The sequence below is a fragment of the Coenobita brevimanus genome, chromosome 68 (genome assembly GCF_032717465.1).
Source record: "Coenobita brevimanus isolate Jiangsu-jjx chromosome 68, ASM3271746v2, whole genome shotgun sequence".
Lineage (NCBI taxonomy): Eukaryota > Metazoa > Arthropoda > Malacostraca > Decapoda > Coenobitidae > Coenobita > Coenobita brevimanus.
Window position 1 is genome coordinate 23,612,053 of NC_137021.1, and position 27,263 is coordinate 23,639,315.

The 27,263-nt window shown below is 41.1% G+C and overlaps 1 protein-coding gene across 1 annotated transcript in view; it reads right to left on the bottom strand.

The window, feature by feature from the left end:
• The window catches only part of LOC145405863 (sodium-dependent multivitamin transporter-like), a 249,774-nt gene that overhangs the window by 201,041 nt on the left and 21,470 nt on the right, over nucleotides 1-27,263 (bottom strand). The window contains exon 2 of the mRNA XM_080277119.1: nucleotides 6,097-6,227. Within this exon, the coding sequence (XP_080133245.1) occupies nucleotides 6,097-6,227 (131 nt within the window). The remainder of the gene's footprint in view (nucleotides 1-6,096; nucleotides 6,228-27,263) is intronic.

The following is a 27,263-nucleotide window of genomic DNA, read 5'->3' on the forward strand; positions in this document are numbered from 1 at the left end:
CACCTGGGAATTACCAGTGTCCTCCTTCTCCATAACCCTCAAGTTTAGGAGGATAACTGGCAGTGCAGCCACCCAATTCACAGGGTGGGGAAGTGCCCTCAGTGCTTCCTTCAGGCGACGATGGCAGCGCTCAATCATCCCATTTGCTTGAGGGTGATATGCAGAGGTTCTGTGGCGTTTAGCACTTAGGAAGTCCATTAGGTCTTGCCAGGCCCGAGATTCGAATTGAGGGCCTTGGTCTGTGATGATCACCTGCAGGGCACCAAAACGGGTGACCCAGGAGGCCAGAAAGTGATATGCCACACAGTCAGTCGTAGCATCCAGGATGGGCATGGCCTCGACCCACCTTGTCACTCTATCTATACACGTCAAGATATTGCGGTTACCCCTAGATCCAGGGAGGGGGCCGAGAATGTCAGTGTGGACCGTGTGGAAACGTTGAGTTGGTGTGAGCAACAGTTGAAGTGGTGTCTTGGTGTGGCGATGCACTTTTGCTGCCTGACAAGCCATGCACGCTCGGACCCAGTTGTTGGTGTCACGCCTCATACCTGGCCATACCACTAGCTGGCTAAGTAAGCTGTGCATACCACGAATGCCTGAGTGTGCCATCTCGTGGTAATGACTAAAGACTTGCCTTTGGAATCATTGGAGAATATGGGTCCATGCTGTACCGCAGGATATGTCACACCAGAGTTTCCGGGGTGTGCTGGTGACATCAAACTATTGCAGTTGAAATGAGGTCGCGGACTTCAGCAATGCTTGTAGTTCCTGATCGTCCTTCTGCTCCCGGGCCAAGGCTGCATGGTCAAGCAGAGGCACTCTAGGGCCGACAGCTGAAACTCCATGGGACAGTAGTTCCCTGGAGCCAGTGGAACGTGTCGTGGCTTTGGGTGTGCTGATAATCAGGAGGCGTTTGTGTGTGTGGTGGGAGACACTACTGGGACTGCCTCCCGCCATATGCTTTTCGTGAATATGCAGGGTGGTGCACATCATCTGGCTTTCATGCCAAAACGCTTGTGATAGGTACACAACACGAAATCGTCCCTTGTTGTTTGGGTAGTAGCATTACGACCATGGTTCACTGGGGGAACACGGTCGGAACACTGGGGAGCTGGTGAATGATTTGCAACACTGGGGGTCTGAGTGGTGTAGCCACCTATTTTACTTTCCAGCTTGTCTATTCTATTTGCTAGATTTGCTAATAAGGTACATAGCTCTGACATGGAACCGATTTTGTTCACAGTGCTGTTTACTGACACCACTGTTTCACTAGGGGTAGCACTGGGGGCTATGACAGGGAGAAAAGAGGTGTGTGCACTTACTGGATGGTTAGCATAATGCTGCTGAGTTTCGTAAAGAGTGTCCGCCCTCTCGATGAACTCAGCAAGGGATGCGCCAGGGCCCAGGGCTTCTAAGTGGAGTCGGAAGTCTGGTAGCATGAGCTGGAGGAGTCAGTGTCGGAGAAGGGCATCTGATAAGGTGGCCCTAGCTGCCGTGAGAGTGGCTTGAATGTGGGCAAGGAGGGCCGAGGGGCGTTGCTGTTGGGAAGGAATTGCATCTAGCTCCATTAAAAGTGCCTGCTTTGATTTGCCGAGGGCCTGCAGCAGACTCCTTCAGGATTTTGTATTTGTGTTCAGTAGATGGTGCCAGGAGTACGTCCTGCACAGGGTCAGCTACTTGAGTTGGGAGAGTGCGGACAATTGCTCTCAATTTGTCGTCATCACTGGTATCCTTAGGCCATGTGGCATCAACTTGTGTGAACCACGCATTAATATCGTACGTGAACGTAGGAAGGGGTAGATGGATATGTGTTCAGGAATCCATCTTCTTAAAACACTCTGGGAAGTCACCATTGTAGCGTTTTTGGCTATGGGGATATTTTACTAGGGAAGGCAAATGGTAATGATAAACACAAAAGTGCTGGGAAGAAACATACAGGTCAGTGATTATTGACTTGGAACAATACAGAGTTATTGCATGACTTCAAGGTAGTACAAGGTAATTACTCTCACATTTACATCATGTGTAGACCAATTAACAGGATAAACTATTACAGACTAAAATATGAACATGGAATTTAATGCAGAGCGGGAGTGCTGAGCTAATGTGTTTACATGCATTGTATATGTAAAGTCGTACTGCGTGGCCAGATTAACCAGAAGATACTGAAAGCAAGGCAGGTACTCAGCCAGGTGAAGCTGAGAGGTACAAGGAGGGCGGGCTAGGTCACCCGCTCGATTTTAACCCCCTTAATGAGGTAGGCGGAGCACCGGTAAGCTTAGGTCGCCAGGCAAATTTGATTGGTTTAGGCACTACTACAGGAGAGGAGGGAAGAGAAATTGAATATTATTGGTAGCGGCACTAGTACAGGTGAGGAGGGAAGAGAGATTGAATATTATTGGAAGCAGCACTAGTACAGGTGAGGAGGGATGAGAAATCGAATATAACTGGCAGCGGCACTAGTACAGATGAGGAGGAATGAGAAATTAAATACTATTGGTATAGGCACTAGTAGCCATGCTAAGTACTAGAACAAGGTGGGGAAAAGCCACGAGGGAAGGAAACGACGTGTGTAGGTGAAATGTGAGGTACAATACCTTGTGGTGTAATATACCGCACAACAGGAAGAAATCAGTAGGATGGAAGTTGTGGAAACAATGAAGAAAGTCAAAATCGGGAAAGCCCCAGGAAGTGATGGAGTGTGTGGTGAAATGCTGAAGCATGGAGGACAGGTAATTGTAGAATGATGTGGATAATGTGCAGATTGGTCTGCGAGGAGGGTAGAGTCCCGGAGGATAGGAAATCAGGTATAATTATTCCCTTGTCCAAAGGGAAAGGGGAAAAAAAAGTGTGTGGTAATCATAGGGGCATTTGTCTTCTTAGTGAAATAGGAAAAGTATACGGTAGGATACTGATTTACAGAGTTAGGGAAATAACAGAGGGATTAGTTGGAGAAGAACAGGGAGGCTTTAGAAATGGAAGAGGTTGTGTAGATCAGAATTGATTCTTATATCTTTAGTGGAAAAGTTTCTAGAGAAGGGAAAGGAGTTGCATGCGGCCTTCACGGATTAGGTGAAAGCATAAGACAGGTTGGATAGACAAGGATTGTGGAAAGTATTAAGAATATATGGAGTAGATGGGAAATTGTTGAATGCTGTGTGCTATGGCTGCAGTGAGTGTGGATGGTGAACTGAGTGAGTTTTTGTATTTGAAGGTTGGGTTGAAACAGGGATGTGTCATGTCTCCATGGTTGTTCAATCTGTATATGGATGAGGTCACAAAAGAGATACAAGGTAGGGCAGTGGATGTTGGAGTGGCCCTAATGAGAGAGGGCAGTGTTTGGAAACTCCTGTACTGTTGTTCGCAGATGATACTGTTTTGTTAAGTGAAGATGAAGGGAAGCTGCAAGGCTTGGTGGATGAGTTTAGGAGAGTGTGTAAGAAACGGAATCTAAAGGTAAATGTAGGGAAGAGTAAAGTTATGGTCTTCGAGAGAGGTGAAGTCAGTGAATGTACAGTGAGGTTGGATGGTGAGGAAATGGAAAGTGTGAGTAGGTTTAAGTACTTGGGTAGTGTGATGAGTAAGGATGGAAGTTTGGAGGGTGAAGTGCTTGAAAAGGTACAACAAGGAAGAAAGGTTGCTGGTTCCTTGAAGGCAGTGATAAAAAACAGAGAAGTGAACATGAAAGTGAAAAAGTCATTACATGATAGTATTGTTATATCAACTCTAACGTATGGAAATGAAGCTTGGTCGTTGTTGGAGAGACACAAGTCAAGAGTGAGAGCAGTGGAAATGAGTTATTTAAGAGGAGCCTGTGGAGTCACATGGAGAGACAGACTGACAAATGAGAATGCGAAGGAGCGTTGTGGTGTGGATGTGGATGTGATAGGAAGCGTTAGGAGAGGTTTGGCCATGTGGAGAGGATGGAGAGTGAGAGACTGACGAGGACAGTGTATGTGAGTGAGGGGGAGGGGAAGAGAGGGAGGGGAATGCCAAGGATGAGATGGAGGGATGGAGTTGACAGGTATCTCAGAGGGAGGGGTGTGAATTGGGAGCAGGGCAGTGATATGGCGGAGGACAGGGTGACGTGGAGGCGATTTGCTTGTGTCCGCCCCGTATGGGATTAAGGCGTCTGGCAATAGATAGATAGACTGTTTAAACTGATCCCCTGTCCTGTAACCACTTTAGCCACTACTTCCACTTTTCCTCCACCGCTCTCTTAACCTCATTATCTCACCATGCCGTACCTTTCTCTTTGTTATTACTCTTGCTACACCACACACCACACTAGCATTCCTAAACTAAGCAATCCCTATATGCATTTCACAGGCTGTCCAGATCCATTTCATTTCAATTCAGTGATTCTAACTCCTCTACTTTGGTCCTGTAATCATCTGCCATTTCTTTGATCCTCAGCTTCACAGCTTTCAGTCTTTCACCCTGACTGCTCCTCTCTCCTGATCCACCTCACTCCTCTCAGCTTGATCTTGCATACCACAATCATATGATCTGACAGACCTCCACATCGTCCTCACACGGCCCTCGTATCAGCAACCATTGCCATCATCGACCTCTCTACGAGCGCGTAATCAATCAGGCTTCTTTCAATTTGATCCTAGTTCTGTTTATACCATGTATATTTGTGTGCCCAGTTGACCCTTGTGCGGTGTGGTGCGGTGAGGATCTGTCCGTTCTCCCCTTTGGGGCTAAGATGCGAATGAATGTGTTTGAATGGATGAGTAAATGGAGAGTGAGTCGTCCTGTCTCGGCTACCTCCCTTTCCTTGGGGGAAGCAGCCTAGGTATATAGATAGATAGATAGAGATATTTGTGTGCATCTTTGTGTTTGAAGTACAAGTTACAAATGCACAACCCCCTCTCCTGACACATGTCCTTTAGTCGCTTTCCATTATCGTTTTCTCCTGGTACTCAGTTACAACACATTATGCTATCCTCAGGACCAATGCTGACTATTCCATTCATATTCACCTTTACGATCACTTTATAGCTCCTGGGCATTTACCCCACTACTTCATCCAGCTCATCCCCAAATCTGTCTTTCTCACTCCTGTCCTCACATGGTGCATACGCTACCATCACTGCCATTTTCACCTTCTCAGACTCAAACTGACATACATACACCTCGAGCTGACACATTTGTAGTCTCTCATTCCACTCTGCCACACCTCATTCATCAACATAGCAACTCCTTCCTGGCATCTTCCTCGCCCATACGTGCTCGATTTTACACATTTCACACCTGCCCACTCCTCCACTTCACACCCTTTCATCTTAGTTTTACACAATGCCATCATGGCATATCTCTCACTCTTGAACACATTCACCACTTCCAGCCTTTGTTCTCCTCAATGCACACCTCTCACATTCCACATGGCCATGCGAATCTGCCCAAATGGTTGGGGCCCTGGGCAGGTTTTGGGCCTTCCGAGGCTCTCTGAAACAACAGCCATGATTAAATGATTTTGGCTAGGGGAATCTGAGGGACACTAAACCCTGCCAGAAACTCCGGTTATATGGTTACCACGCAAGTAGTAAATGGTTTCCTGGGTACAGGAAACCAGTTGGCTTATCACTCAGTATAGAGATCATATGGCATCTCTATTGAGTGAGTGGATGATCGACGCCCGCATCCTCCACAAAACAGAATACAGAAAATAGTTATGTAGAATACACTCATTAATAATATTCTGAGCACGATGTTTGTTGTTAAGGTTCTCCATAAAAACATGTCTCTAGTTCAAGGTATGGTAGAATGAAGTTATTTAGAGTAAGTCTCAGGATCTTATGAAATTCAGAACCGAATAAAACCTTCTGGCATTAGGTAAGGTAGAGTACTAAAGTTGTCCTGACCATACGCTGTTAACAGTGACAGTATTAACACTCCAAGTCTCCCTTATGCACCCTCAGCTGAGTATTACCATATACTGTTAACTGGGATTGAATATCAGAATTATTGTGCCCATGAAAGTGACATGAGACAGTATTAACCTCAGGGTTCTGTGACATTCTCAGATATAAGAAATAATCCTAGAGCTGTCCTGCCCATGGGAGGGTTTGAATGCATTATGCACTGTACCTTGTAGACAGATGTAAGGCGCAATTCGTAGTAGAAGGGTACGAACACGACAGCGACAATTAGATGAGCAATCTCACTACAGCAAATATACCACCACTGCACACCGTGGTAGTACGCTTCGGCCGGTGCTCCTGTTCAGTATGAAATTGCTGTCCTGTTATTCAGGTAAATTAACCCGTACCATCCTAGGCATTTTTGCAATTTTATACTCACCCAATACAGGACCAAAAAGGGAAAAAAAAAAATTATTGCAAAAAACAATCCAAAAGGGCATATAAATCAAGGAAAAGCAAAAAAAAAAAAAAAAGTAGGCTACTTCTTATAGGAGAAATAAAAGCAGGATGGCCATCCGTCGTGTTTTTAGCCCAGTTTTTCAAGCCAAGAGTGCCGTTTTCCCGCCCAGCTGGGAGGGATGAGAGAGAACAGGCGAGGAGAATGGGGGATTCCCTATTCTCAATATCTTCTTTCACTGGCTCATATTCCTCCCAAGAAGAGTCATCTAGGTCTTCCTGTTCTGAAGAATCACTAAATAAAGGGACAGAAAGGTCCATATGACCATTTCAACAGCCTCCTATAGCCCAATGAGGAGGAAAAATGGCGTGATTTTCGCAGCATTCTAACTCTATGACTGACAATGCCACACTGATGTTACCCAGTCATGCAGAACCAAACTCATTGCTACAAATGCTTGGGCACGGTGTTGCCAATATGTTAAGCTATTCTTTAGCAAAAAATTAGCTTGATTGAAGCAGTTTGAGACATGCTACAGTGCTCGAATTGAGCTGTCGGCACCATCACGTCCACTGGGATTAAATGAGATGTTTTGTATTGTCAACACCATGCCGACGACGGGATGGTACAGGTTAACAATCCCCATCTGGGAAACGTTCTTTGCCGACTGCTGATGTTACCATCAATACAATACTAGAGTTCTCCCTACATGCCAGCATTAACCCCTCAACGGCCACCGGCGTTGAATGACGTTTGGCAAATAAATGGCCGCCAGCGTCATTTGAATGCGGCCTACAAAAAGCGGCGAAAATTTTTTGGAACCGAACAATAGTTCTGAATGTCTTCGGACTGATGTACACTACACTTTCATATCAGGATTGCCAGGTTGGCTCTTTAAAAGCCACCTTTCTCAAATCTGGCTTTTTTTTTAAAGTGGTTGTCTCGAGAAAGTAGCTGGTGGGCTTTTTTTAAAGTTTGGCTTCTTTTTGGCTTTTTTTTTTAAGTGGTTGCCTTTTTTGTTAAGTTTGGCTTCTTTTTGGCCTTTTTCTCTGATATGTGTTAGGTTTTGATATTTTCTTAGTGAAATATGATGCTACTTCCCAGTGGGCACAGCTCGTGAATTCCACATCTTTTAGTCGTGGATATTTGGTGAAATCTCATGTACAACAGTATTCACCAGATTTCTACATCTTTTCCACGTGGAAACTTAGTTGAGGAGATCTCGTGTAAAACTGGATGAAGAATTCATGTGAATTTTCTCAGAATAGCATGAGATATGTATGTGGTGGTAGAATTCATATGAAATAGATTAGTTCCGATTGTGATGCTGCAGTTAGAGCAGTGTGAGTTTATGCCTGTTTTTGGTATATATTAAAGTAATTATGTAGCCTGCCTATTAGCACTTTATAATATTTATTGATTGGAAATAAGATACATACATATATATATATATAAGGATTTTCCTAACATTGTCGTTTCTATTGCTCTTTGGGAATATCCTTGAGGGACAGAACACATCATCTTCGGTGAGAGAGCAGACTTAATTAATAAAAGACATTGAAGAAGTTATAAAGGAACACAAATGGAGGTTGGCAGGTCATGCTGCTGCTGATGACGATGATGATATATATATCATCATCAGCCACTTTGTGTCCTGAACAAAGGCCTCCCCAAACCTTCTCCATGAATTCCGTATTTGAGAGATAGAGAGAGAGACAGAGAGAGAAAGACGTAAAGGCGGCCTCACATTAGACCAAAAGTGGCTAACATGCGAGCAAGTTTTGCGAGTGAAAAACGGCTAGCAGAGTCGAGTGTCTGTCACACTTGTGTGTTTTTGCCAGCCAAAACGGCTGACAGTGTCGTCTGCCTTGGTGCCTCGTGGTCGTTTGTAAACAAACCACCACGCAGTACCGACTCCCTTTTCCTCAATTTCTGTAACCGCCTCACGTACTTTAGCAACTCCAGAGCCACAAAGCAGTCTTCTAGAGTTTTCTTTGCCGCAGGATCCATATCGAACTCTGATTTTTACTTGCTGTTTGGAGACAAAACAGACAGCCTCCGTGGCTGGTCACCTGAGTGTCCGAATATTAATTTCATGTTACAAGAAAAAAATAAAAATGACTAAAAACCACAAGAATTAAATTGTATTTACTTATCAATTTTAGTTAAAGTTTCCTTCTCTGAATAACAGAATATTTTCTCACCAATTACAAAATTAATATAGGCTTATTTGAGTTCTAATCCCACCAACCAGCTGTGAGTGAGAATTGTTATCCATTTCGCCGCACAGTCGAAATTTCGCTCACTGTGAGTCAGTTTGGCTAGCAGGTCGCAAAACTGGCTAGCATGTTTGCCACATTTGTCCCAGTGTGACAGCAGCTTAATCCGTCATGTCTCAAGCTATTTCGCACCTCCGACACCCCCCAATCATGAGTTATATTTGATTTTTTTTTTTTTTGGCTAAAACCTCTTCTTTTGGTGAGAAACATCGAAAATTCATAGAGAAATCGCTCACCTGAGGTTTAAAATACTCGATCCAGGTAGCAGTACCTACTTACCTAACTGGGTTTTCTAACAGGCTGGCACCAAAGAAAACGAGTTCTATGGGAGGGTAACTATTTCACACCACTCATAAACGGTGTTTATTTATTTACTTGGTACGAATTTATATGTAGTATGAGAGTATATTGGTTTTCAAACAGTAAAATAGGCATTATAAGCATTGTTTCACTCACTAACTCATCACCATACCTGACCTTTTTTTGCCACATTACCTGATTATCATTTCTGACTGTTTCTTCCTCTATGCTATGTAAACTTTGTACTCTGGCCCTGAATGTCTTTATTGGCCAGGTCACTGGTAACAGGTGAATTGCTGAGACAATGGCGTGCAGGGGGGGGGGGAGGTTATGCAGTGTAAGGGATTGTCCCTGCTTGGTATCTTGTAGAGGAATAGAGGAAGGTGTCCCGGGTATACGTACGAAAAATCATGCGCAAAAATTGAAAATTGTGCAAATTATGAACCTTGCAATTGCGCAATGTACCAGTACGTCGTCGGGACTGGCAAATGCAAAATGTTGCAATGTATCCATACGTCGACGGGACGTCTCGGGTTAAGTGGTTGTGGATAACTCGTTACCTAAAATGATCATCTCTCTTAATTAAGCGATATAAATGATGGTACAGTAGATATGATATTCAAAGTAATACTTTTTATGTGCTTATTAAACATTTTCTTTATTATTATTTTTTAACGAATGCAAAATGATACTAGATCACCAATATCGACATAAACAACACGCCTCAAACACAGTGTTGCCATGCTCATACAATCTAGCTATACTTTCTTGCTAGATATAGAGGAACTGACTTTGATCATATATAAATATTTAATATTTACATCTAATAATGTGCTATAAATGTTATGGTTATTTGACCCATTTCAATTGATATTTTAATATCTGTGACATTATTCTAGCTATTTTGCCATTCCATCTTGCTACCTATAGCGAAGTTTGAGTATTTTCAAAGGTAACCTTGCACAAACATTCAAACCCAGCATTTACCATATGTATAAAGGCACAAGCTTTGAGGGAAGGTAAGATTTTTGAAGTCCTGTATCAATTTTCAATATCAAAAGTTAATCATATATAAGCTTTAGGTATAAAGACTGTAGTGTGTTGAAGAAATTAGCCTTAAATAAACTGGTCAACCACACAGGCTTGGTCTAAATTGCCTAGCCTATCCGCATAATGTACAGGGCCTAGGCTAGCCTATAGGCTAGGCATTAATTCTGTTGGGAACCTGTATAGTGCTAATTTAGGTAGTATTATGTTTTCGTTTAGTCACAGCCTAGGGGAATTCCAGCCTTTCCAATGATATTTACTCCTCAAATTAGGGGGGGTTTCATATATGACATTTTTCTCGCAAACATGTCCTTTAGGTGTTTTTATTGTGCAGTAACAAGTCACTGTTTAGTCACGGCTTGAGAAGGGCGACCTTAGCCCGTCCCTGCCCCACAGTTTATGAGCTTTCACAGTTAATGTGGGTTAGCTTGAGGATTATATTTGGATTAGGTCTGATTTCGTACAAGTAGGTTAGGTTAAATTAAAAACCATTTCATTCGATTTTAATTCCTTTTTTTTTTTTTTTTTTATGACTTCAACCACATACAGGGATTAGGCCACGTTAGGTTAGGTAAGATGCTTTCACTTTTAATGTAGGTTAGGCTGAGCATTAAATTTTATTGGATTAGGTCTGATTTGGTAGGTTAGATTAATTTAATTAATCCAATAGCTGCTACATACATCATGTGAAGAATAGTGTGCGTGACTGCAACGTACATCATATGATCAAGCTCTTTCAGTTTTAAAAAAGCACACTACATTTTTCACCCAAATGTCCACAAATAGCGTACCACGGCCAAACTAAGGTAAATAACGAACTCATATTTGGTTTCATATTCTTTTCCATGCACACTTTCATTTACAAGAGCAAAAATTATTTTTGTGGAAAAAAAATCCCGTTGTTTTGTGCATGAGTGGATCGACCACGAAACCTAATGCCGCAGTTGACAGGTTAAAAAGCACTTCGTTCAGTTTTATTTCCCGTTTTTTAATTTCATATATGACTTCAACCATGGACAGGGATTAGGCCAGGTTAGATTAGGTTAGAGTAATACTAAAATGTAAATAATTTGTTCGATTTTACAGTTTTCATCTCGCATTTGACTTCAACCCCTTAATGGGAGTCAGGACAGGGTTGGGTAAGTATGTGATCATTTGCAGTTGAAAGTATTGTCAGTTAAAATTAAAATATGAGTAAATCCTCACCCCAGAGAAAAAAGTTAAATTTGTATATATATATATATATATATATATATATATATATATATATATATATATATATATATATATATATATATATATATATATTATATTATATTAATATACACATATTTAGTACCAGTTAAAGGATATTATTTCGGATTTGACTTCACCCAATTACAGGCCTTAGGATTCGTTTGCGGTGGAAGTTGTTCCCTAAATCATGCAAAAAAGGGTTATTTCTTACCTATACTGAAATAAATAAATAAATACAGTGGGCTCGCACAGTACAAGAGTGGATAGGTGGTCCTGGTCCTCACACACTTTGAAATCGTGCACTGTGAATACACAATCTTATTGGAAAAATTACATATGGGCAGTAACCCCTCATACCTTGACATTTTTTTTTTTTTGGCCCTTAGGGACATAATAAAGGGAAAAATTTTCAGACATACTGTATACTACAGTTATAGCTACAATAACAAAAATATGGTGAGTCACCTTAACAATAATAGACAACAGGCCTGATAGGCATAAATAACAGGGGTTCTGAGTCACGGCAACACATTTAGAATGCCCCAGCTGCACCCCCCCCCCCCCCGCACCGCGTGTGTTTAACAGTTGCCAGTGTTGTATTATTACAGGCTTTGATGGAGAAATTTACGGCCTGTCGAATGTTATATTTCTTCCACAATGCAAGAACAGTCATTATGGTGGGGGTTGCAGGTATGTCAGGTGAAGCAGGTGGGACTTCAGAGGTGGAGGCGGCTGGTGAGTCGGGTGGGGGGGGGGGTGGAGCAGGCATGTCAGGGGAGGTGGTGAGAGGAGGCTCCTACAGCTCCTCCTCGCTACTGCTCACATTTTAGGCAATTTCCTTCATCTCCTTGTTTGTCTGCTTCATTCCTTATCTTGTTATGAACGTATTTGCCGTATAACAACTTAGCATTCGCGAAATAACTGTCATTCAAGCGAATCCAAACATTATTAAAGAAACTGGGCTCTATTCTAACTTAATGTTATTGCCGAAATCTTTATTGTCGAAGTCGTTATTGGCGAGATCTTACTATAGAATCCTCTTGAGCACCAAGAGCCACTAAGTCGCGATGGGCATGTTGTGCGGGGAGGGGGGTCGCTTACTCAGGGAAAACAGCGGTTTTGGGTCACTCCTTGCCTCTACCTCGCATATTGTGAGCTAAACTCGCGCAGTGAAGGTGTTTTGGTTATTATTTTTGGTCACTTGCATACTATGCAATTCATGTACTGTGAACTTGCTTACTGTGCGAGCCCACTGTACTATGACTGAAAAAAAAAAAGAATCCCTGATTTACTGCACTTATTATTGTCCTGAAACTAGTATCTATGTTTTATTCTTTCAGATAATCTAACACTGTAATTTTCCTACATGTATAGAACCGCACATACCACACAGCCAGCACTCTCCTGAATAGGATGGTGGACAGCTTCTCCATTTGTCACACAGAACCTACACTGTACATTATTATTCTTGGTGGTAGCACCTAAGTAGTGTTTTTTTTTTTTCACAGTGCTCCCAGGGTTTCTGATTAATTGTTTGTAGTCCTTATATTTTCTTCTCTACTCTAAGATAAGCAATGGATCTGGTTACTGAAATGAACACTCTGCTGAAAGTGATGATGGTTGTTGGTTGTCTGCTATCCTTACCGTCCTATCTGATCCCTGTTAACCTTTAGCATACCTTTAAGTTCCCCTATGGCATTTTATTTTTCCCTAATTAGTTGCTTTAATTAATTTCTCTGATTAGCTACTTTCTTTTATCACATAGAGCTCTTCTGCAGAAGGTGGAATCCAAAGCTTTTCACCTCATCAACTCTTTAAGATAGCAGTATGAATGATTTTTCTGTAATACACAATATATAAATTAAACAACTACTCTGTGTATTATTTTTAAACATACATATATTCATTAGTGTCCAATCTTGTGCAGACTATTGATGTATTGCACCTTATAGTCAAACCAAGTTTCATGGGTTCCGTTCACCGTTAACTATACCTTAACTATACTGATGTAGTTACAGTACTGTATGCAGTTTATGAAACTTGCAGGAGATTTATATAGTTTGCACATTATTGAAAATTTACCCGTTGATGATTATGATGCATCTTGACACTTTATTTATCAATCATTAGACAAGTTTATGCGACTTAAATTAGGAAGGCTCTCTAGAAAGCAAATGGATAAAAATAATTTACATTCAATCCCTAAATCCGACAAGTTCTTCCCAAGCTGAATAAATTATAGTCTGTGTGAGTTAATCGACATATAAGCTAACAATGCTTTAATTGCTGGTGAATTTGACAATTTATTGTGGCTAACTTATTACTTTTATTCAGCACAGGAAGAACTTGTTGGAGTTAGGGAGTGACTGTATGTATTTTCTTTGCAATTGGTTTCTAGACAGCCTTCCTAATTTGCATGCATGTGATTTATGCCACCAGATATTGCTGTGTATTGCCCATGAATTTTCAACACTTCTATTACACGTGCTTAAATTCTCGTGAAACGAAGTATAAGAAAAGATCAGATATCCACGTCTTTTAGACATTTCCAATCCACATCTTTTCCAAATGAAAAATGTGACATTTGCCCACTGGGTTATAAAACTACGAATTCAACAGTTAGAAATAATTTAGTTCCACATACAATAACTTAGAGAAAATGTAATATTCCATTTTCTTTATACTGTAATGAACTCTATCTAAAAAGTGACTAAAATTAAAATATAATAAACTCCCAGCTACTGCCTCTGGTATGTACAGTACTACATTTTGTCTATATTATTATTAGGTTCCTTCTCACGTGATGATATGCCTCTGTCCTTCTGTAATAACTTCTTGGAAAAATTATACAATTAGGCGAAATCAACAATTAAACAAAATGTAAAGAACTGAATCTGGGCTATTATGCCCTAAGCCAATTAGACTACATTAGCCTACTGCTACTATTTAAGATAGGGTGTTTCCTAAATGGGAGGTGGGGATATTATTATTACTTAGGCCTAGGCCTTTATATCATACTGACTATTTTGATTCTAGGCACTGGGGGAAAAGGCTGATCTTGGCTCTCGGGTTCTGTGCAGGGAAATTAAGGACTGGGGAAGCTTAGACGTAGGAGTACTTAAATATGCTGATGCTTGTCTAGTATGTGTTGTATTTTATGTTGTGACTACATCTAAATCTACCATTGGACTTAGCTTAGTTGCATGTATATTTGTTGGGTTTAAGTAGGATACTCTGTCCGTTTCTACAAAAGTGAGGTTTTGTGTAGCTTCTGTTGTCTATGTAAAATGTTTTTCTTGTTTCAGTTGATTCAAGTCTGATGCCTTGACAATCTTACTTAAGCCTATGAACTGATATAGTGTCATGTCTGTATTCACGTCTGAACCATCTTGGAGCTTTATTTTGTAGGCCTATGGCTTTCAATGTGTTTGTCATTGTCAGTGTGTGGATATAAGTACAGTACTTAGCCTTGTGAGATCTGACAGGCTTTTTTTTTTTTTTTTTTTTTTTTTTTTAAGGAGTGGATCAATATTCTCAAGGGCAAAACACAATGCCTAAGAAGTGGAAATGCTCATACGAGTCCTCCAGAAAATACAGAAATGAATGGCAAACAACATTCCTCTGGGTGAAGGAGGCAAGTGATGGATCAGGTGAGGCCTACTGCAAATTGTGTCATTGCAACTTGATGCCTAATTTATGCTCTCTTCAAAATCATGAAAAAACAGAAAAACACCAGAAAAAGAAGCAGTCATTGTTGGTAACTTCACCTCTAAATTTTACTCAAAATGCTCCTGACGAAGTTAAACGGGCAGAGCTGGAGATAGCTACTGCCATATGTTGTCACTGTTCCACTGTGTCAGTTGATCATCTCAGCGAGGTAATTAAGCGAAATGGTAAGGAAAGTACTCTTGCCAAGATTAACATTCACCGAACAAAGTGCAGCAAGATTTGAACTTGTTATTTCTCCTGCCTATGTAGAGGAAATATCACATGATGCTGCGGGACAGAAATTTGCTATTCTTGTTGATGAGTCCACAGATGTTTCTAAAAAAAAGCTCTTATGTCTTGTCATCAGGTATTACAGTAAGTCTGAGAAGAGAATTGTAACAGATTTTATTGAGCTAGTCCCAGCAAGTCAAGCAACAGGTGAGGCATTGTTTCAAGCAATTAAAATTACCATAGAAAAATTAGAATTGAAGCTTCAAGATTGTATAGGATATGCTAGTGATGGGACTTCTGTTATGGTAGGTACTCATAATTCAGTGTGGAGTCGGATCGTACAGGAATCCCCTGATTGTGTATAGGTAAGATGCATCTGTCATTCTCTGGCACTATGTGTCCAGGCAGCATTTGATAAGCTTCCCACTAACTTAGGATTTCTCTTAACCGAAATTCCTTAATGGTTCTCTAAAAGTGATGTAAGAAGAGAAGCATGTACCACTCTTCAAAATGATGAACCCTAATGATGAACGAATGGGAACACCAATCCTCTACAAACAGGCATCAGTTACTCTGTGGCTAGTATAGGGGAAACTGCTAAGCAATATTTTAAGTAACTGGGAAGAGCTGAAAGCTTATTTCCTGTGTTCAGAGAGAGAATGTACCCCTGATACACGATACAAAGCACGTATGTTGCATGAAATGCTTAATGATCAGGCCAATTACACGTATGTACAATGTGTCACACCAGTAATTGCAGAATTTGAGAGTCAATGCCTATTTCAAATCGACTAATGGAGATCCACAAAGTTTCGAGGAAGAGCTAAGATGGCACTACAAAAGCTTGTGTGCCAGAATAAAAGATGAACGGGGACAGAGTCTACCAATGGATAAAATTGATTTTGGAGCTTGGTTTAAACTTGAAGCTGAGAAATACTTAGAAAAGCACCCCAGTTCTGTAGAAAAGATCCATGAAGTAAAGGTGAGGTGTCCAAGTTTCATTGTAGAGGCTGTATAGCAGTTGGAAAAATGGCTTCCAACTAGTCAAAATGTCTTCAAGAACGTAACAGCTCTAAACCCATCAAAATTTTTGAGTCAGGTAAAAAAACAAACTTTCAAGATCTCCCTTTCCACCATCTGCTAAAGAATAAGTATGATTAGATTGAAGAACAGTACAGGAAAATCTTGCATGTAAATTGGAAGGATGAACCATTCTTCAATGGAGAAATACCTACAGACAGTGTAAAGTTTTCAGTAGGTGTAGGTTCAGAAACAGCCATGAACTCCTATCCTTTCCAGGTTTTCATTGAGTAATGATTATCATGCCTAGTCACTCCAATCTGTAACGCGGTAGTGGAAAGGGTTTTCTCACATGTTACGTATGTAAAAAACAAACTTTGAAACCGAATGAGTGTTAAGATGCTAGATGCAGTCATCCGAATCCGCACTCATTTGCATTTTCGAGGGAAATGTTGTAAGGATTTTGTGCCTTCTGCACGAATGTTTCAGATCTTTAAAAGTGGAATTATGTATGAAGCAACTGCAAGTAATGAATCAAATGAAAGTGAAGATGCATTTGATTATGTTTAAAGGTTTTGATAACGCATTTCATTGAGAAAATATTTGCTTTGGTACTTTAAAAGGAAATTTCTGTAATTATCCAATTCTGTTGATTACAAGAAAATATAGTTAAAGATTTGCCTTAAGAAAGGGTAATTGCAATAATGCATAAATATGATAAAGATTTGAAATATATGGTATGTTATAAAGATTTGATTCAATTATGTTATTATGTTATATACCCCTCTATGATAATATTAAAAAGAAATTAAAACCATTTTTTTTCTTAATTCCTCTAACCATTATTGAAATAAATTAAAAGGTAGGGCTATAGCCATTCAAAAATTGTCCCTTACTGTGTGTGTTACATAGCAAACAATGATTTCTGATTAGACATTTTCAATTATAACCAATTTTTAAATTGCTTAGTCTATCAGTATCAGTGACAACTGATCACTGCACAAATTTTATTTTTCAGCCAAAGGTAGCAAAATTCTGTTTTGACTGTTCATACCAGGCGATTTTAGTGCAGTTCTATAGTAATATTTTATTTTAAATATATTTTATATATGGAGAAGGGTTAGCTTTTTTAGCCCATTATTTTGGCTTTTTTGCCGAAGTAGTTGGCTTTTTTTTTAGTCAAATTTGGGCTAAAGTTTTTTTTTTCTCTCTGGAAAGCCTGGTTCATACACCTCATCAAGCAGTTCAGAGCCTGCTGCTGTGATGAATGGATTTTCGATTTTTTTTTTTCGCTCATGGCCATGCCTAAACAACCACAACTACACCCATTATCTCGACCCAGGCAGAAAATGTCATCTTTGTCCTCTCCTGCAAAACACACACAACCACCTGCTTACGAATATGAATTAATACAGACACAAACAAAATGGGCATGATAATAAGTGAAAAATACTTTTTTGTCTTGATATTTTTACCTACTCGCTCAGGTTTGTTGTACTGGTTTGGATCATTTGATCAGTGCGATTTGTAGAAAACTGGTACAACTTTCGGGAAGTGAACGAACATCTGAGACATGAGACTGACCTGCTCATCTGTCAGGTCACCACATGCTGCCATGACGGGTGGATGTACGATTTTTTCGCTCGTGGCCATGCCTAAACGCACACAGTTACACCCATTATCTCAGACAGAAAATATCATCTTTCTCCTCCCTTGCAAAACACGCACAACCGCCCTGTTTACGATTATAAATAAACACAGGCATAAACAAAAAAGACATGAAAATAAAGGAAAAACCCAGCAAACACACAACGTATGTACAACGTTGTGGAAAAGTTGTCTATAAGTTATATTAGTTATAACTTTTAACAATGTTATAAAAACTTTTACTCGCAACGTTATCTCGCAACCACATAGCAACATTATCCTGACACATTGTCTAAATGTTGCTGCTATGTTTTCTGTCATCATCATCATCATCATCTGGACCTCCTTTCCCACCCAAGGGCTGGGTGAGGAGTAGCAATGTCCAAACAGCCCAAAATTGCCCAATCCAATGGGCCACGCTTCCACTCACTCATCATTCAAGCCCCCGAGATCCTGGCTCTATCGGATACGCATCAAAAAATTCACCACGTTCTGTAGCTTCACATATTGTGTCCGACAGAGTCAATCCAGACGCTGTCACATTAAAAAGGGGTGCCAAAAATCCCTGATCATGCACATCTGCTCACAAAATTCATCCAACTAGCTCGATCTCCTGTCAGTTCCCTAGCCTCACTGACTTCCAAACCTCTCTTCCTCACACATTCATCCACCATATCTCTCCACCTTCTCCTTGGCCTACCTCGCCTCCTCCCTCCTTCGAATTCGCTCAGATATACCTTCTTCACTCATTTGTTGCCCATTCTCTTCACACGACCATACCATCTCAGTACACTCTCTTCAGTTCTGGTGTCCACCGACTTCCTCACTCCGCATCTTTCACGAATCACATTATTTCGTATCCTATCCACCCTCTGTACTCCACATACATTCCTGAGCAGTCCCATCTCCACTGCTTTTACACTTGACTTTCCATTTTCATGCCACACCATAGTCTCACATCCATATGTTAAAGTTGGCACTAACACTCCTTCACGTAAGCCTCATGCAGCTGCAACACTCAAATCTCTGTTTCTTATCAAGGCCTTCATTGCACCAGCTACTTTTCTTCCTTGTGTCACCCTACTTTCAACTTCTTTTGCACATTTTCTTCTCTTTTCTATCACTGTACCCAGGTATTTGAACTCTCTCACCAATTCCAGTCTCTCTCCATTCACTGTTACATTGCACTGGGAGTCACCTTCTCTCTCAATAACCATCACTTTACTCTTTTCTGCATTTACTCTCAAGGATCGATGCTTACAGACATCAGCAAAACTCTGCACTAGCCTACCAAGTTCTTGTCCGGTACTTGCAAGCAGTACTGCATCGTCAGCATACAACAAATTTAAGATATTCCATCCATCACCATTCATTACCAATACCATCCCTCTCTCTATTACTCGTGTTTTCACTTCTCTCATCACCCCATCCATATATACATTGAACAACCATGGGGACATCACACAACCTTGTTGCACGCCCACACTGATTGTGAACCATTCACTTAGATGCCCATTAACCCTGGCACATGCTTCACAACCATCATAAAAACTCTTGACGGCACCTAACAGCTTACCCTCTACACCGTACATGCGCAAAACTTTCCACAATCCTTCTCTGTCCACCTTGCCATATGCTTTTTCCAGATCCATGAATGCCATAAACACCTTATGGTCCTTCTCACAAGCCTTCTCTAATATCTGTCTCACTGCAAATATTTGGTCCACACATCCTCTGCCACTTCTAAAGCCACCCTGTTCATCACTCACTAGGACTTCTGATATCTCTCTTACTTTCTCTATAATAATTCTTCTGTATACCTTCCCTACCACACTCAGTAAGCTTATGCCACGATAATTCTTGCACTCACTCCTTTCACCTTTATTTTTATATAGGGGTACAATTACAGCCTTTTTCCACTTTGCAGGCTCAGTTTCACTCATCCATGCCTTCTTACATATCTCCAACAAGCACTTCATTCCCCTCTCTCCACTACATTTAAGCATCTCTGCATACACCTTATCAGCCCCAGCTGCTTTCCCATTTTTCATCCGTTTCACAGCACTCTTCACCTGTGCGTGTGTCACGTCTCCTGGCACTGGTTTCCTTCTGCACACCCCCAAAACCAATCATGTTTACAGCTGCTTTGCTCTCTCTATCCCCATTCATCAGGCTTTCAAAATATTCTTTCCATCTGGTCCTTACCTCATCTCCATGGGTTAATAATCTACCACCTGCATCATTCACACCATCCCATTTCTTACCGCTTTCACGTCTACATTTCCGTACCTCTATCCAGAATAACTTTCTATTTTCAGAGTAGTTCACATTCATTTTTCTTCCTAGATCCTCATTTACCTCCTTCTTTTTCCTTTTCACTAGTCTCTTAACATGCTTCTTGCTCTCAACATATTCAGTTTTTATTTCAACTGAACCCCTATCCTGTAACCACTTTAGCCACTTCTTCCTCTTTTCCTCCACCACTCTATTTACTCCTCATCCCACCATGCTGTATCTTTCTTCTTTGTAGTTACTCTTGCCACACCACATACTGCTTTAGCATTCCTAACTAAGCAATCCCTATATGCATTCCACAGTCTGTCCAGATCCATTTCATTCCAATTCAGTAATTCTAACTCGTCCTCTACTTTGGTCCTGTATTCATCTGCCATTTCTTTGATCCTCAGCTTCTCAACTTTCAGTCTTTCTCCCTGACTGCTTGTCTCTCTCCTGATCCATCTCACTCCTTTCAGCTTGATCTTGCATACCACAATCATATGATCTGAGAGACCTCCACATTGTCCTCTCACAGCCCTTGTATCAGCAGCCATTGCCATCATCAACCTCTCTACGAGCACGTAATCAATCAGGCTTCTTTCAACACGATCCCCGTTCCCTCTATACCATGTATATTTAAGTGCATCTCTGTGTTTGAAATACGAGTTACAATTGCACAACCTCCTCTCCTGACACATATCCTTTAGTCTCTTCCCATTATCATTTTCTCCTGGTACTCCATACCAACCCATTATGTCATCCTCAGGACCAGTGCCTACTCTTCCATTCATATCCCCCATCACAATCACTTTATAGCTCTTGGGCATTTCTCCCTCTACTTTACTCAGCTCATCCCAAAACCTGTCTTTCTCTCTCTCACTCCTGTCCTCACATGGTGCATATGCTACAATCACTGCCACTTTCACCTTCTCAAACTTGAACTTGACATACATACACCTCGAGCTAACACATTTGTAGTCTCTCATTCCACTCTGCCACACCTCATTCATCAATAAAGCAACTCCTTCCTTGCATCTTCCTCGCCCATTCATTCCCGATCTTACACATTTCACACCTGCCCACTCCTCCACTTCGCACCCTTTCATCTTCGTTTCACACAATGCCATCACAGCATATCTCGCACTCTTGAACACATTCACCACTTCCTCCCTCTTGCTTTCCTCATTCACGCCTCTCACATTCCACATGGCCACGCGAGTCTGCCCATTTGGTTGGGGCCCTGGGCAGGTATTGGGCCCTCCGAGGCTCTCTGAAACAACTGCCATGATTCAGTGATTTTGGATAGGGGAATCTGGGGTACACTTAACCCTGCCAGAAACCCCGGTTATATGGTTACCACCCAGCGTAGTAAATGGTTTCCTGGGTACAGGAAACCATTTGGCTTGTCACTCAGTGTAGAGATCATATGGCACCTCAACATTGAGTGAGTGGAATTACGTTGTTCTAATGTTTATATTAAACTGATTTATATATGAATATTAAAGTGTGCCAGAAATATCCCAGCAAATCAGGACAGACGGACCGCCGCAGGCAATAGAGAGGGAGGATCGAGCTGTCATATAGCAGGGAGAAAACCCTCCCACGAGCCTGCAACTATCTGCTGGGGACTCTGTTGCTGGCGCTTCATGGTGACGTGTGTTTTAAGTCTAAATTTGCTTGGAGTTTTTGTCTCTGAGAATTTTTTTGCATTTGTGAATTATGGGCCTAAGTATACCATAATAAGCGAAATATTGGAGAGTATATTCCATTATGATAGAGTATCAGGAGAAATTGAAAGATGAGTGGAATGCAATGAAAGATCAGGAAAATGGCAGTGTGGAGGGGGAATGGCAGTTGTTTAAGAGTGCTGTGGTGGGACATGCAGAAGAGGTGTGTGGAGTGAGATGTGTGGGTGGTGGTGTAAGAAAAGGAAATGAATGGTGGAGCGAGGAAGTAAGTATGGCTGTGGCTGAGAAGAGCCATGCATACGAAGTGTGGCTGCAGAGGAAGGATAAGGTGTCATATGAGAGGTATAAGGAAAAGAGGAATAGGGCGAGAAGGGCTGTGCGTGATGCTGAAGTGGCAGGAGATGAGAGGTTGGGTAGGTGGCTGACTGAGAATTTTCAACAGAATAAGAAAATGTACTGGAAGTAGGTTAAAAGGGTGCAAAAGGGAGAGGCTGGGAAGGAAGAGCGAGTAAAAGCAGAGGATGGAAGGATGTTAACTGAGATGGATGCAGTAAGGAAGAGATGGGCACAGTATTTTGAAAGATTGTTAAATGTAGAGGAGGAAAAGGTGGCTGAGATTGTGGCGGATGGAAGGGTGCAAGGAATAAATGTGTTGGGAGAGCTGAATGATTCTTTGATCAAGAAGGAGGAAGTGGAGAAGGCAGTAAAGGAGATGAAAACAGGGAAAGCTGCAGGTATGGATGGGTGTGCTGTGGAATGCCTGAATGGTGATGGAGTGACTATTGTTGACTGGTTACTAAGATTGTTGAATGTGTGCTTTGTGAAAGGTATGGTGCCAATTGACTTGGCAAGTGTTTGTGTGGTCCCGTTGTATAAAGGCAAGGGTGATAAGTTTCAATGTACTAGCTTTAGGGGTATAAGTCTGTTGAGTGTTGTACGTAAGGTGTATGTAGAGTGTTAATTATGAGAGTTAGAGAGGGTAGAGAGGGAGTGATTGGTGATGAGCAGTGTGGCTTTAGGAGAAGGAGGGAATGTGTGGATCAGGTGTTTGCTGTGAGACAAGTGTGTGAAAAGTATTTTGCGAAAGGCAAGGATATGTTTTGGGCATTCATGGATTTAGAGAAAGTGTACGATATAATTGATAGGGAGGCTTTGTGGACTGTTTTAAGATTGTATGGACTTGATGGTAGGTTACTAAAAGGGGTGAAAAGTTCTTATGTAAATGGTAGAGCGTGTGTAAGTGTGGGAAATGCTGTGAGTGATTGGTTTTCCATGAGAGTGCGGCTGCGACAGGGATGTGTGATGTCGCCTTGGTGTTGTTAGGGAGGTGAATGGGATGCGTGGATCAGGTTCACTGTGAGACAAGTGTGTGAAAAGTATTTAGCGAAAGGCAAGGATGTGTTTTGGGCATTCATGGATTTAGAGAAAGCGTATGATAGAATTGATAGGGAGGCACTGTGGACTGTTTTAAGATTGGATGGACTTTATGGTAGGTTACTAAAAGGAGTGATAAGTTTTTATGTAAATAGTAGAGCGTGTGTGAGAGTGGGAAATATTGCGAGTGATTGGTTTCCCGTGAGAGTGGGGCTGCGACAGGGATGTGTGATGTCGCCTTGGTTATTTAATATTTATATGGATGGTGTTGTAAGGGAGGTGAATGCAAGAGTTTTAGGTGGAGGTCTGAGTCTGGTGAATGTTGATGGTGGAGAGTGGAATTTGAAGCAACTGCTGTTTGCAGATGATCCTGCACTGGTGGCTGATTCAGAGAAGAGATTGAGACGGTTGGTAGAGGAGTTTGGAAGGGTGTGTGAAAGGAGGAAATTGAAAGTAAATGAGAATAAGAGTAAAGTGATGAAGTGTACGAGGTTGGTAAATGGTAGGGGGATGAACATAGTTTTGAATGGTGATTTTTATTTTTTTTTATGTGACCGACTCTGGGCATAGGCGTCACAGCCTGCTTTCAAGGCCCAGTAGTCCTCCTACGTACCGCACACCTCTACATGTCACCACTTCGGCGCTAACACCCACCGTCCATAATGAATACATGCTAGGGCTGTCTCATACAGGACTGGTGTATTCGTATTAGCGGGGGTGTTTTTACGACATGTCGGCGGGTCTTCTGGTAGATCAATAAAGTCTGATTATATGAAATTCAAATCCTTTAAAGTGTTCCCTGCCCCAGCGGGATTTGAACCCGTGTCCGTTAGGACTGCAGGCCAACTCTCTACCAACTCAGCCTCCGCCTCCCTGCTTGAGGAAGTAGAGTGTTTTAAATATTTAGGGTCACATGGTGCTGTGGATGGAAGAATAGATGCAGAAGTGAAGTTTAGAATGAATGAAGTAGGTAAGGTGCTGGGAGGAATAAAAAAAAGTGTTTAGATGTCGTTTGCTTAGAATGAATGTAAAGAGAAGGCTGTATGAGGGTGTTGTGGTACCGACTGCATTATATGGGGCTGAAACACGGAATATGGGTGTAGCAGAGAGGAAAAGTTTGAATGTAATGGAGATGAGGTGTCTGAGGAGTATGTGTGGAGTGACGCGTATGGATCGAGTGCGACATGAAGTACGAAGGAGAACTGGAGTTGTTCGGGAGATGGCTGGTAGAGTTGAGTAGAGGGTGTTGCGATGGTTTGAGCATATGGAGAGAATGGATAATGAGTGATTGGTGAAGATAACTAGATCTGATGTGAGAGGTGTAAGGCTGAGAGGAAGATCACGAATAAGATGGATGGACAGTGTGAAGAAAGTGCTGGATGTGAGAGGGATATCTGTTGAGCAAGGAAGAGTGGCTGTGCGTAACAGAAATAAATGGAGAGAAACTGTGAATGAATAAATGATGACGCAGCCCTGAGGGGATATTCTCCCGCATTTGGTTTGATCAGCTAGTCAGGTCAGGTGCGTGTAAGGGGATGGGTTTATTATGATGTGGCAGGGGTAAACCAGCTCTGCTGTCGGGCCCTACTGCGGTTGTCACTGATTGCACTGCGCAGTTGACACTTGTGCAGTGTGGATCTGTCCCTTCTCCCCTTTGGGGCTAAGATGCGAATGAATGTGTTTGAATGGATGAATAAATGGGGAGTGTGTCATCCTGTCTCGGCTACCTCCCTTTCCTTGGGGGAAGCAGCCTAGGTATATAGATAGATAGAAATATTCCACTATCGACTTTGCAATAGCTGTTTTCATTTATGTAACATCGTATTAACGCCGAATAGCTGGGTAACGATATGAGTACACGAAGGTGCTATTTGTTCTGTCATGATTGATAATTTTTTGATGTTCTTTTTGTTGCATGAACTCGTAATGTTATAAAGCATCCGTGTTATGTTTTCATGAATATTTTTCTTGCATTGTGACTGTATACTAAGGTATAATTATAATAATATCGCATATTCAGTGCGAAACGACATATGACAACCACTTGTTTACAAATTCGAACTTCTTGACTCGAGGCAACGTTCTGTTGTGAATAAAACCCTCCAAATCTCATCTTTTCTCATTGAAAGGCAAGGAAACTTCATTGTTCTCTTATGTTATTTAAGACCTAGTATATCTGAGATGAAAAGTAAGCAAATGTTTAGGTAAAACTGGGAGAAATAATAGATCACCCGTAGGTAAGGAAACCAAGGTTTTGAAAGGTGTATTTATTTACTCATCTGCTTGGCTAGTTGTGGTATGTTATAAACATACATTACTGTTATCAGTTGCTATGAACAATATTTCTATGTAAGATAAAACTCATATCTTCTGCTTGCTTCAGGCACTCTTGTTGCTGGCCAAAATCAGTGAAGAACGAAGAGTTGCCAGACAACAAATGGTGGAACAAATATGAAATCACGATACTATCCTATCCAGGTAACGTTCTAGTTCCTTGTACTATGTGCATTGAATTCTCCAGCAAGGTTTGTGAGTACTGGATGTTGATAATTACAAGATGCATTCTGAAAACTTCCTTGATGTTTGAAGGTATATATATATTTTTTTCTTAACTATCTGGAACTTTTACAAGCAGTGTTGAAGTGCATGACTAGGCTCCTTGTGCTGCTCACTGATTCACAGGAAAAGGAAGAGTGCTCCACTATACTTGATGTACAATTCCTTAATTGCTATGAGCTAGAATTTTTTTGTTATACTCTGTGGCCCAAAAGACACCAAAAAATTAATGGTCAAATTTTACACGTTTCCTTCATCCGATTTTCGACTTTTCGTTAACATTTTCTAGCAGATTTGGTCATTCTAAGAATCTTTTCTTCTATGACATTCCTCTCGCAAATTGATAATAAACGAGTTACACGCGATTTACTTCCGCCAATCACAATCACAGACGAGCACGCACTGTGATTGTAATTGGAAGTTAGTCCCGGAAGACCTAACTTCACACGTATACCTCATGCGATTTTCGACTTTTGGGTAACATTTTCAAGTAATTACCCCTATCACGTTTCTGGGCAGGACAGATTATGTCTGTGCTAGAGTCAGCCACTCACGCTGACCCAGATCTTTGCAGCCCGATATTTTACTTTGATCGCTCTGTGTAAATATACTTTTCATGAAAGAATGTTGGTTTTGATGTCATTTTAAAGCTGAATAGTTGTACTTTATCACAGTATGTTAAAAAAAGGAGAACAAAGAAAAGAAAATGTCAAAATGACGAGTTGAAGTTAGGCGAAAAGCAAACATTTTATACTTTGCCGTAGAAAAATATTCGGCAAAAAATAACGAGTTAAGATATGCAAACTTGGTTTAAACCAAGCAAAAACACAATAAATTACCTTTACAATGATATATTGATTATGGTAATACTTGCATTTCATTGTGCAGTAAAGCGAAAGGAAAGAGATGCACTATTTTATTTTCGTCTCGACCGCATATTCGCTTCGCGATGTTTTTCTATGGTCAGTGTAAATACACTTTTTATGATAGGATGCTGGTTCTGGTGTTATTTTCAAGCAGAATAGGTGTACTTTATCGTAGTATGTTCATAAAAGGAAAACAAGGAAAATAAAAAGTCAAAATGACGAGTCTGAATTTAAGCAAAAACCAATAATTTCATACCTTGCTGTAGAAAAATATTCACCAAGAACAAAGTCATAAAGAAACAAAGCCATGAGTCAGACTAGCTGTGCAGTACCGCCACGCACAGAGCAACCATTCCGTGACATCATGCTCGAGCCTCTTTGTTATGAAGAGTAAATGCGATTTATGGTGTAAATTATACAAGTTTCGTAAAATGACAATGAGAAGCGTCATCGGAATCTATGAGGTTGGATTTGAGATGACGATCGAAACAGTAATAAGAATCTCAAAGGGTTAACTCACCTTATACTTTGCTCAATTCTAAGCTTTTTCTTCTATGACACTTCACTCTTAAATCAACTGTTGATGAGGTATGCAATTTACATTGTTATTATTTTCTATGGGAAAGAGAGATTTTCCCTGCCGTGGTCGGACAGTTGTGTGTGTTCGTTGGTGAGTGTTATGTGTGTGGGTGGATAAAGCGCATGCG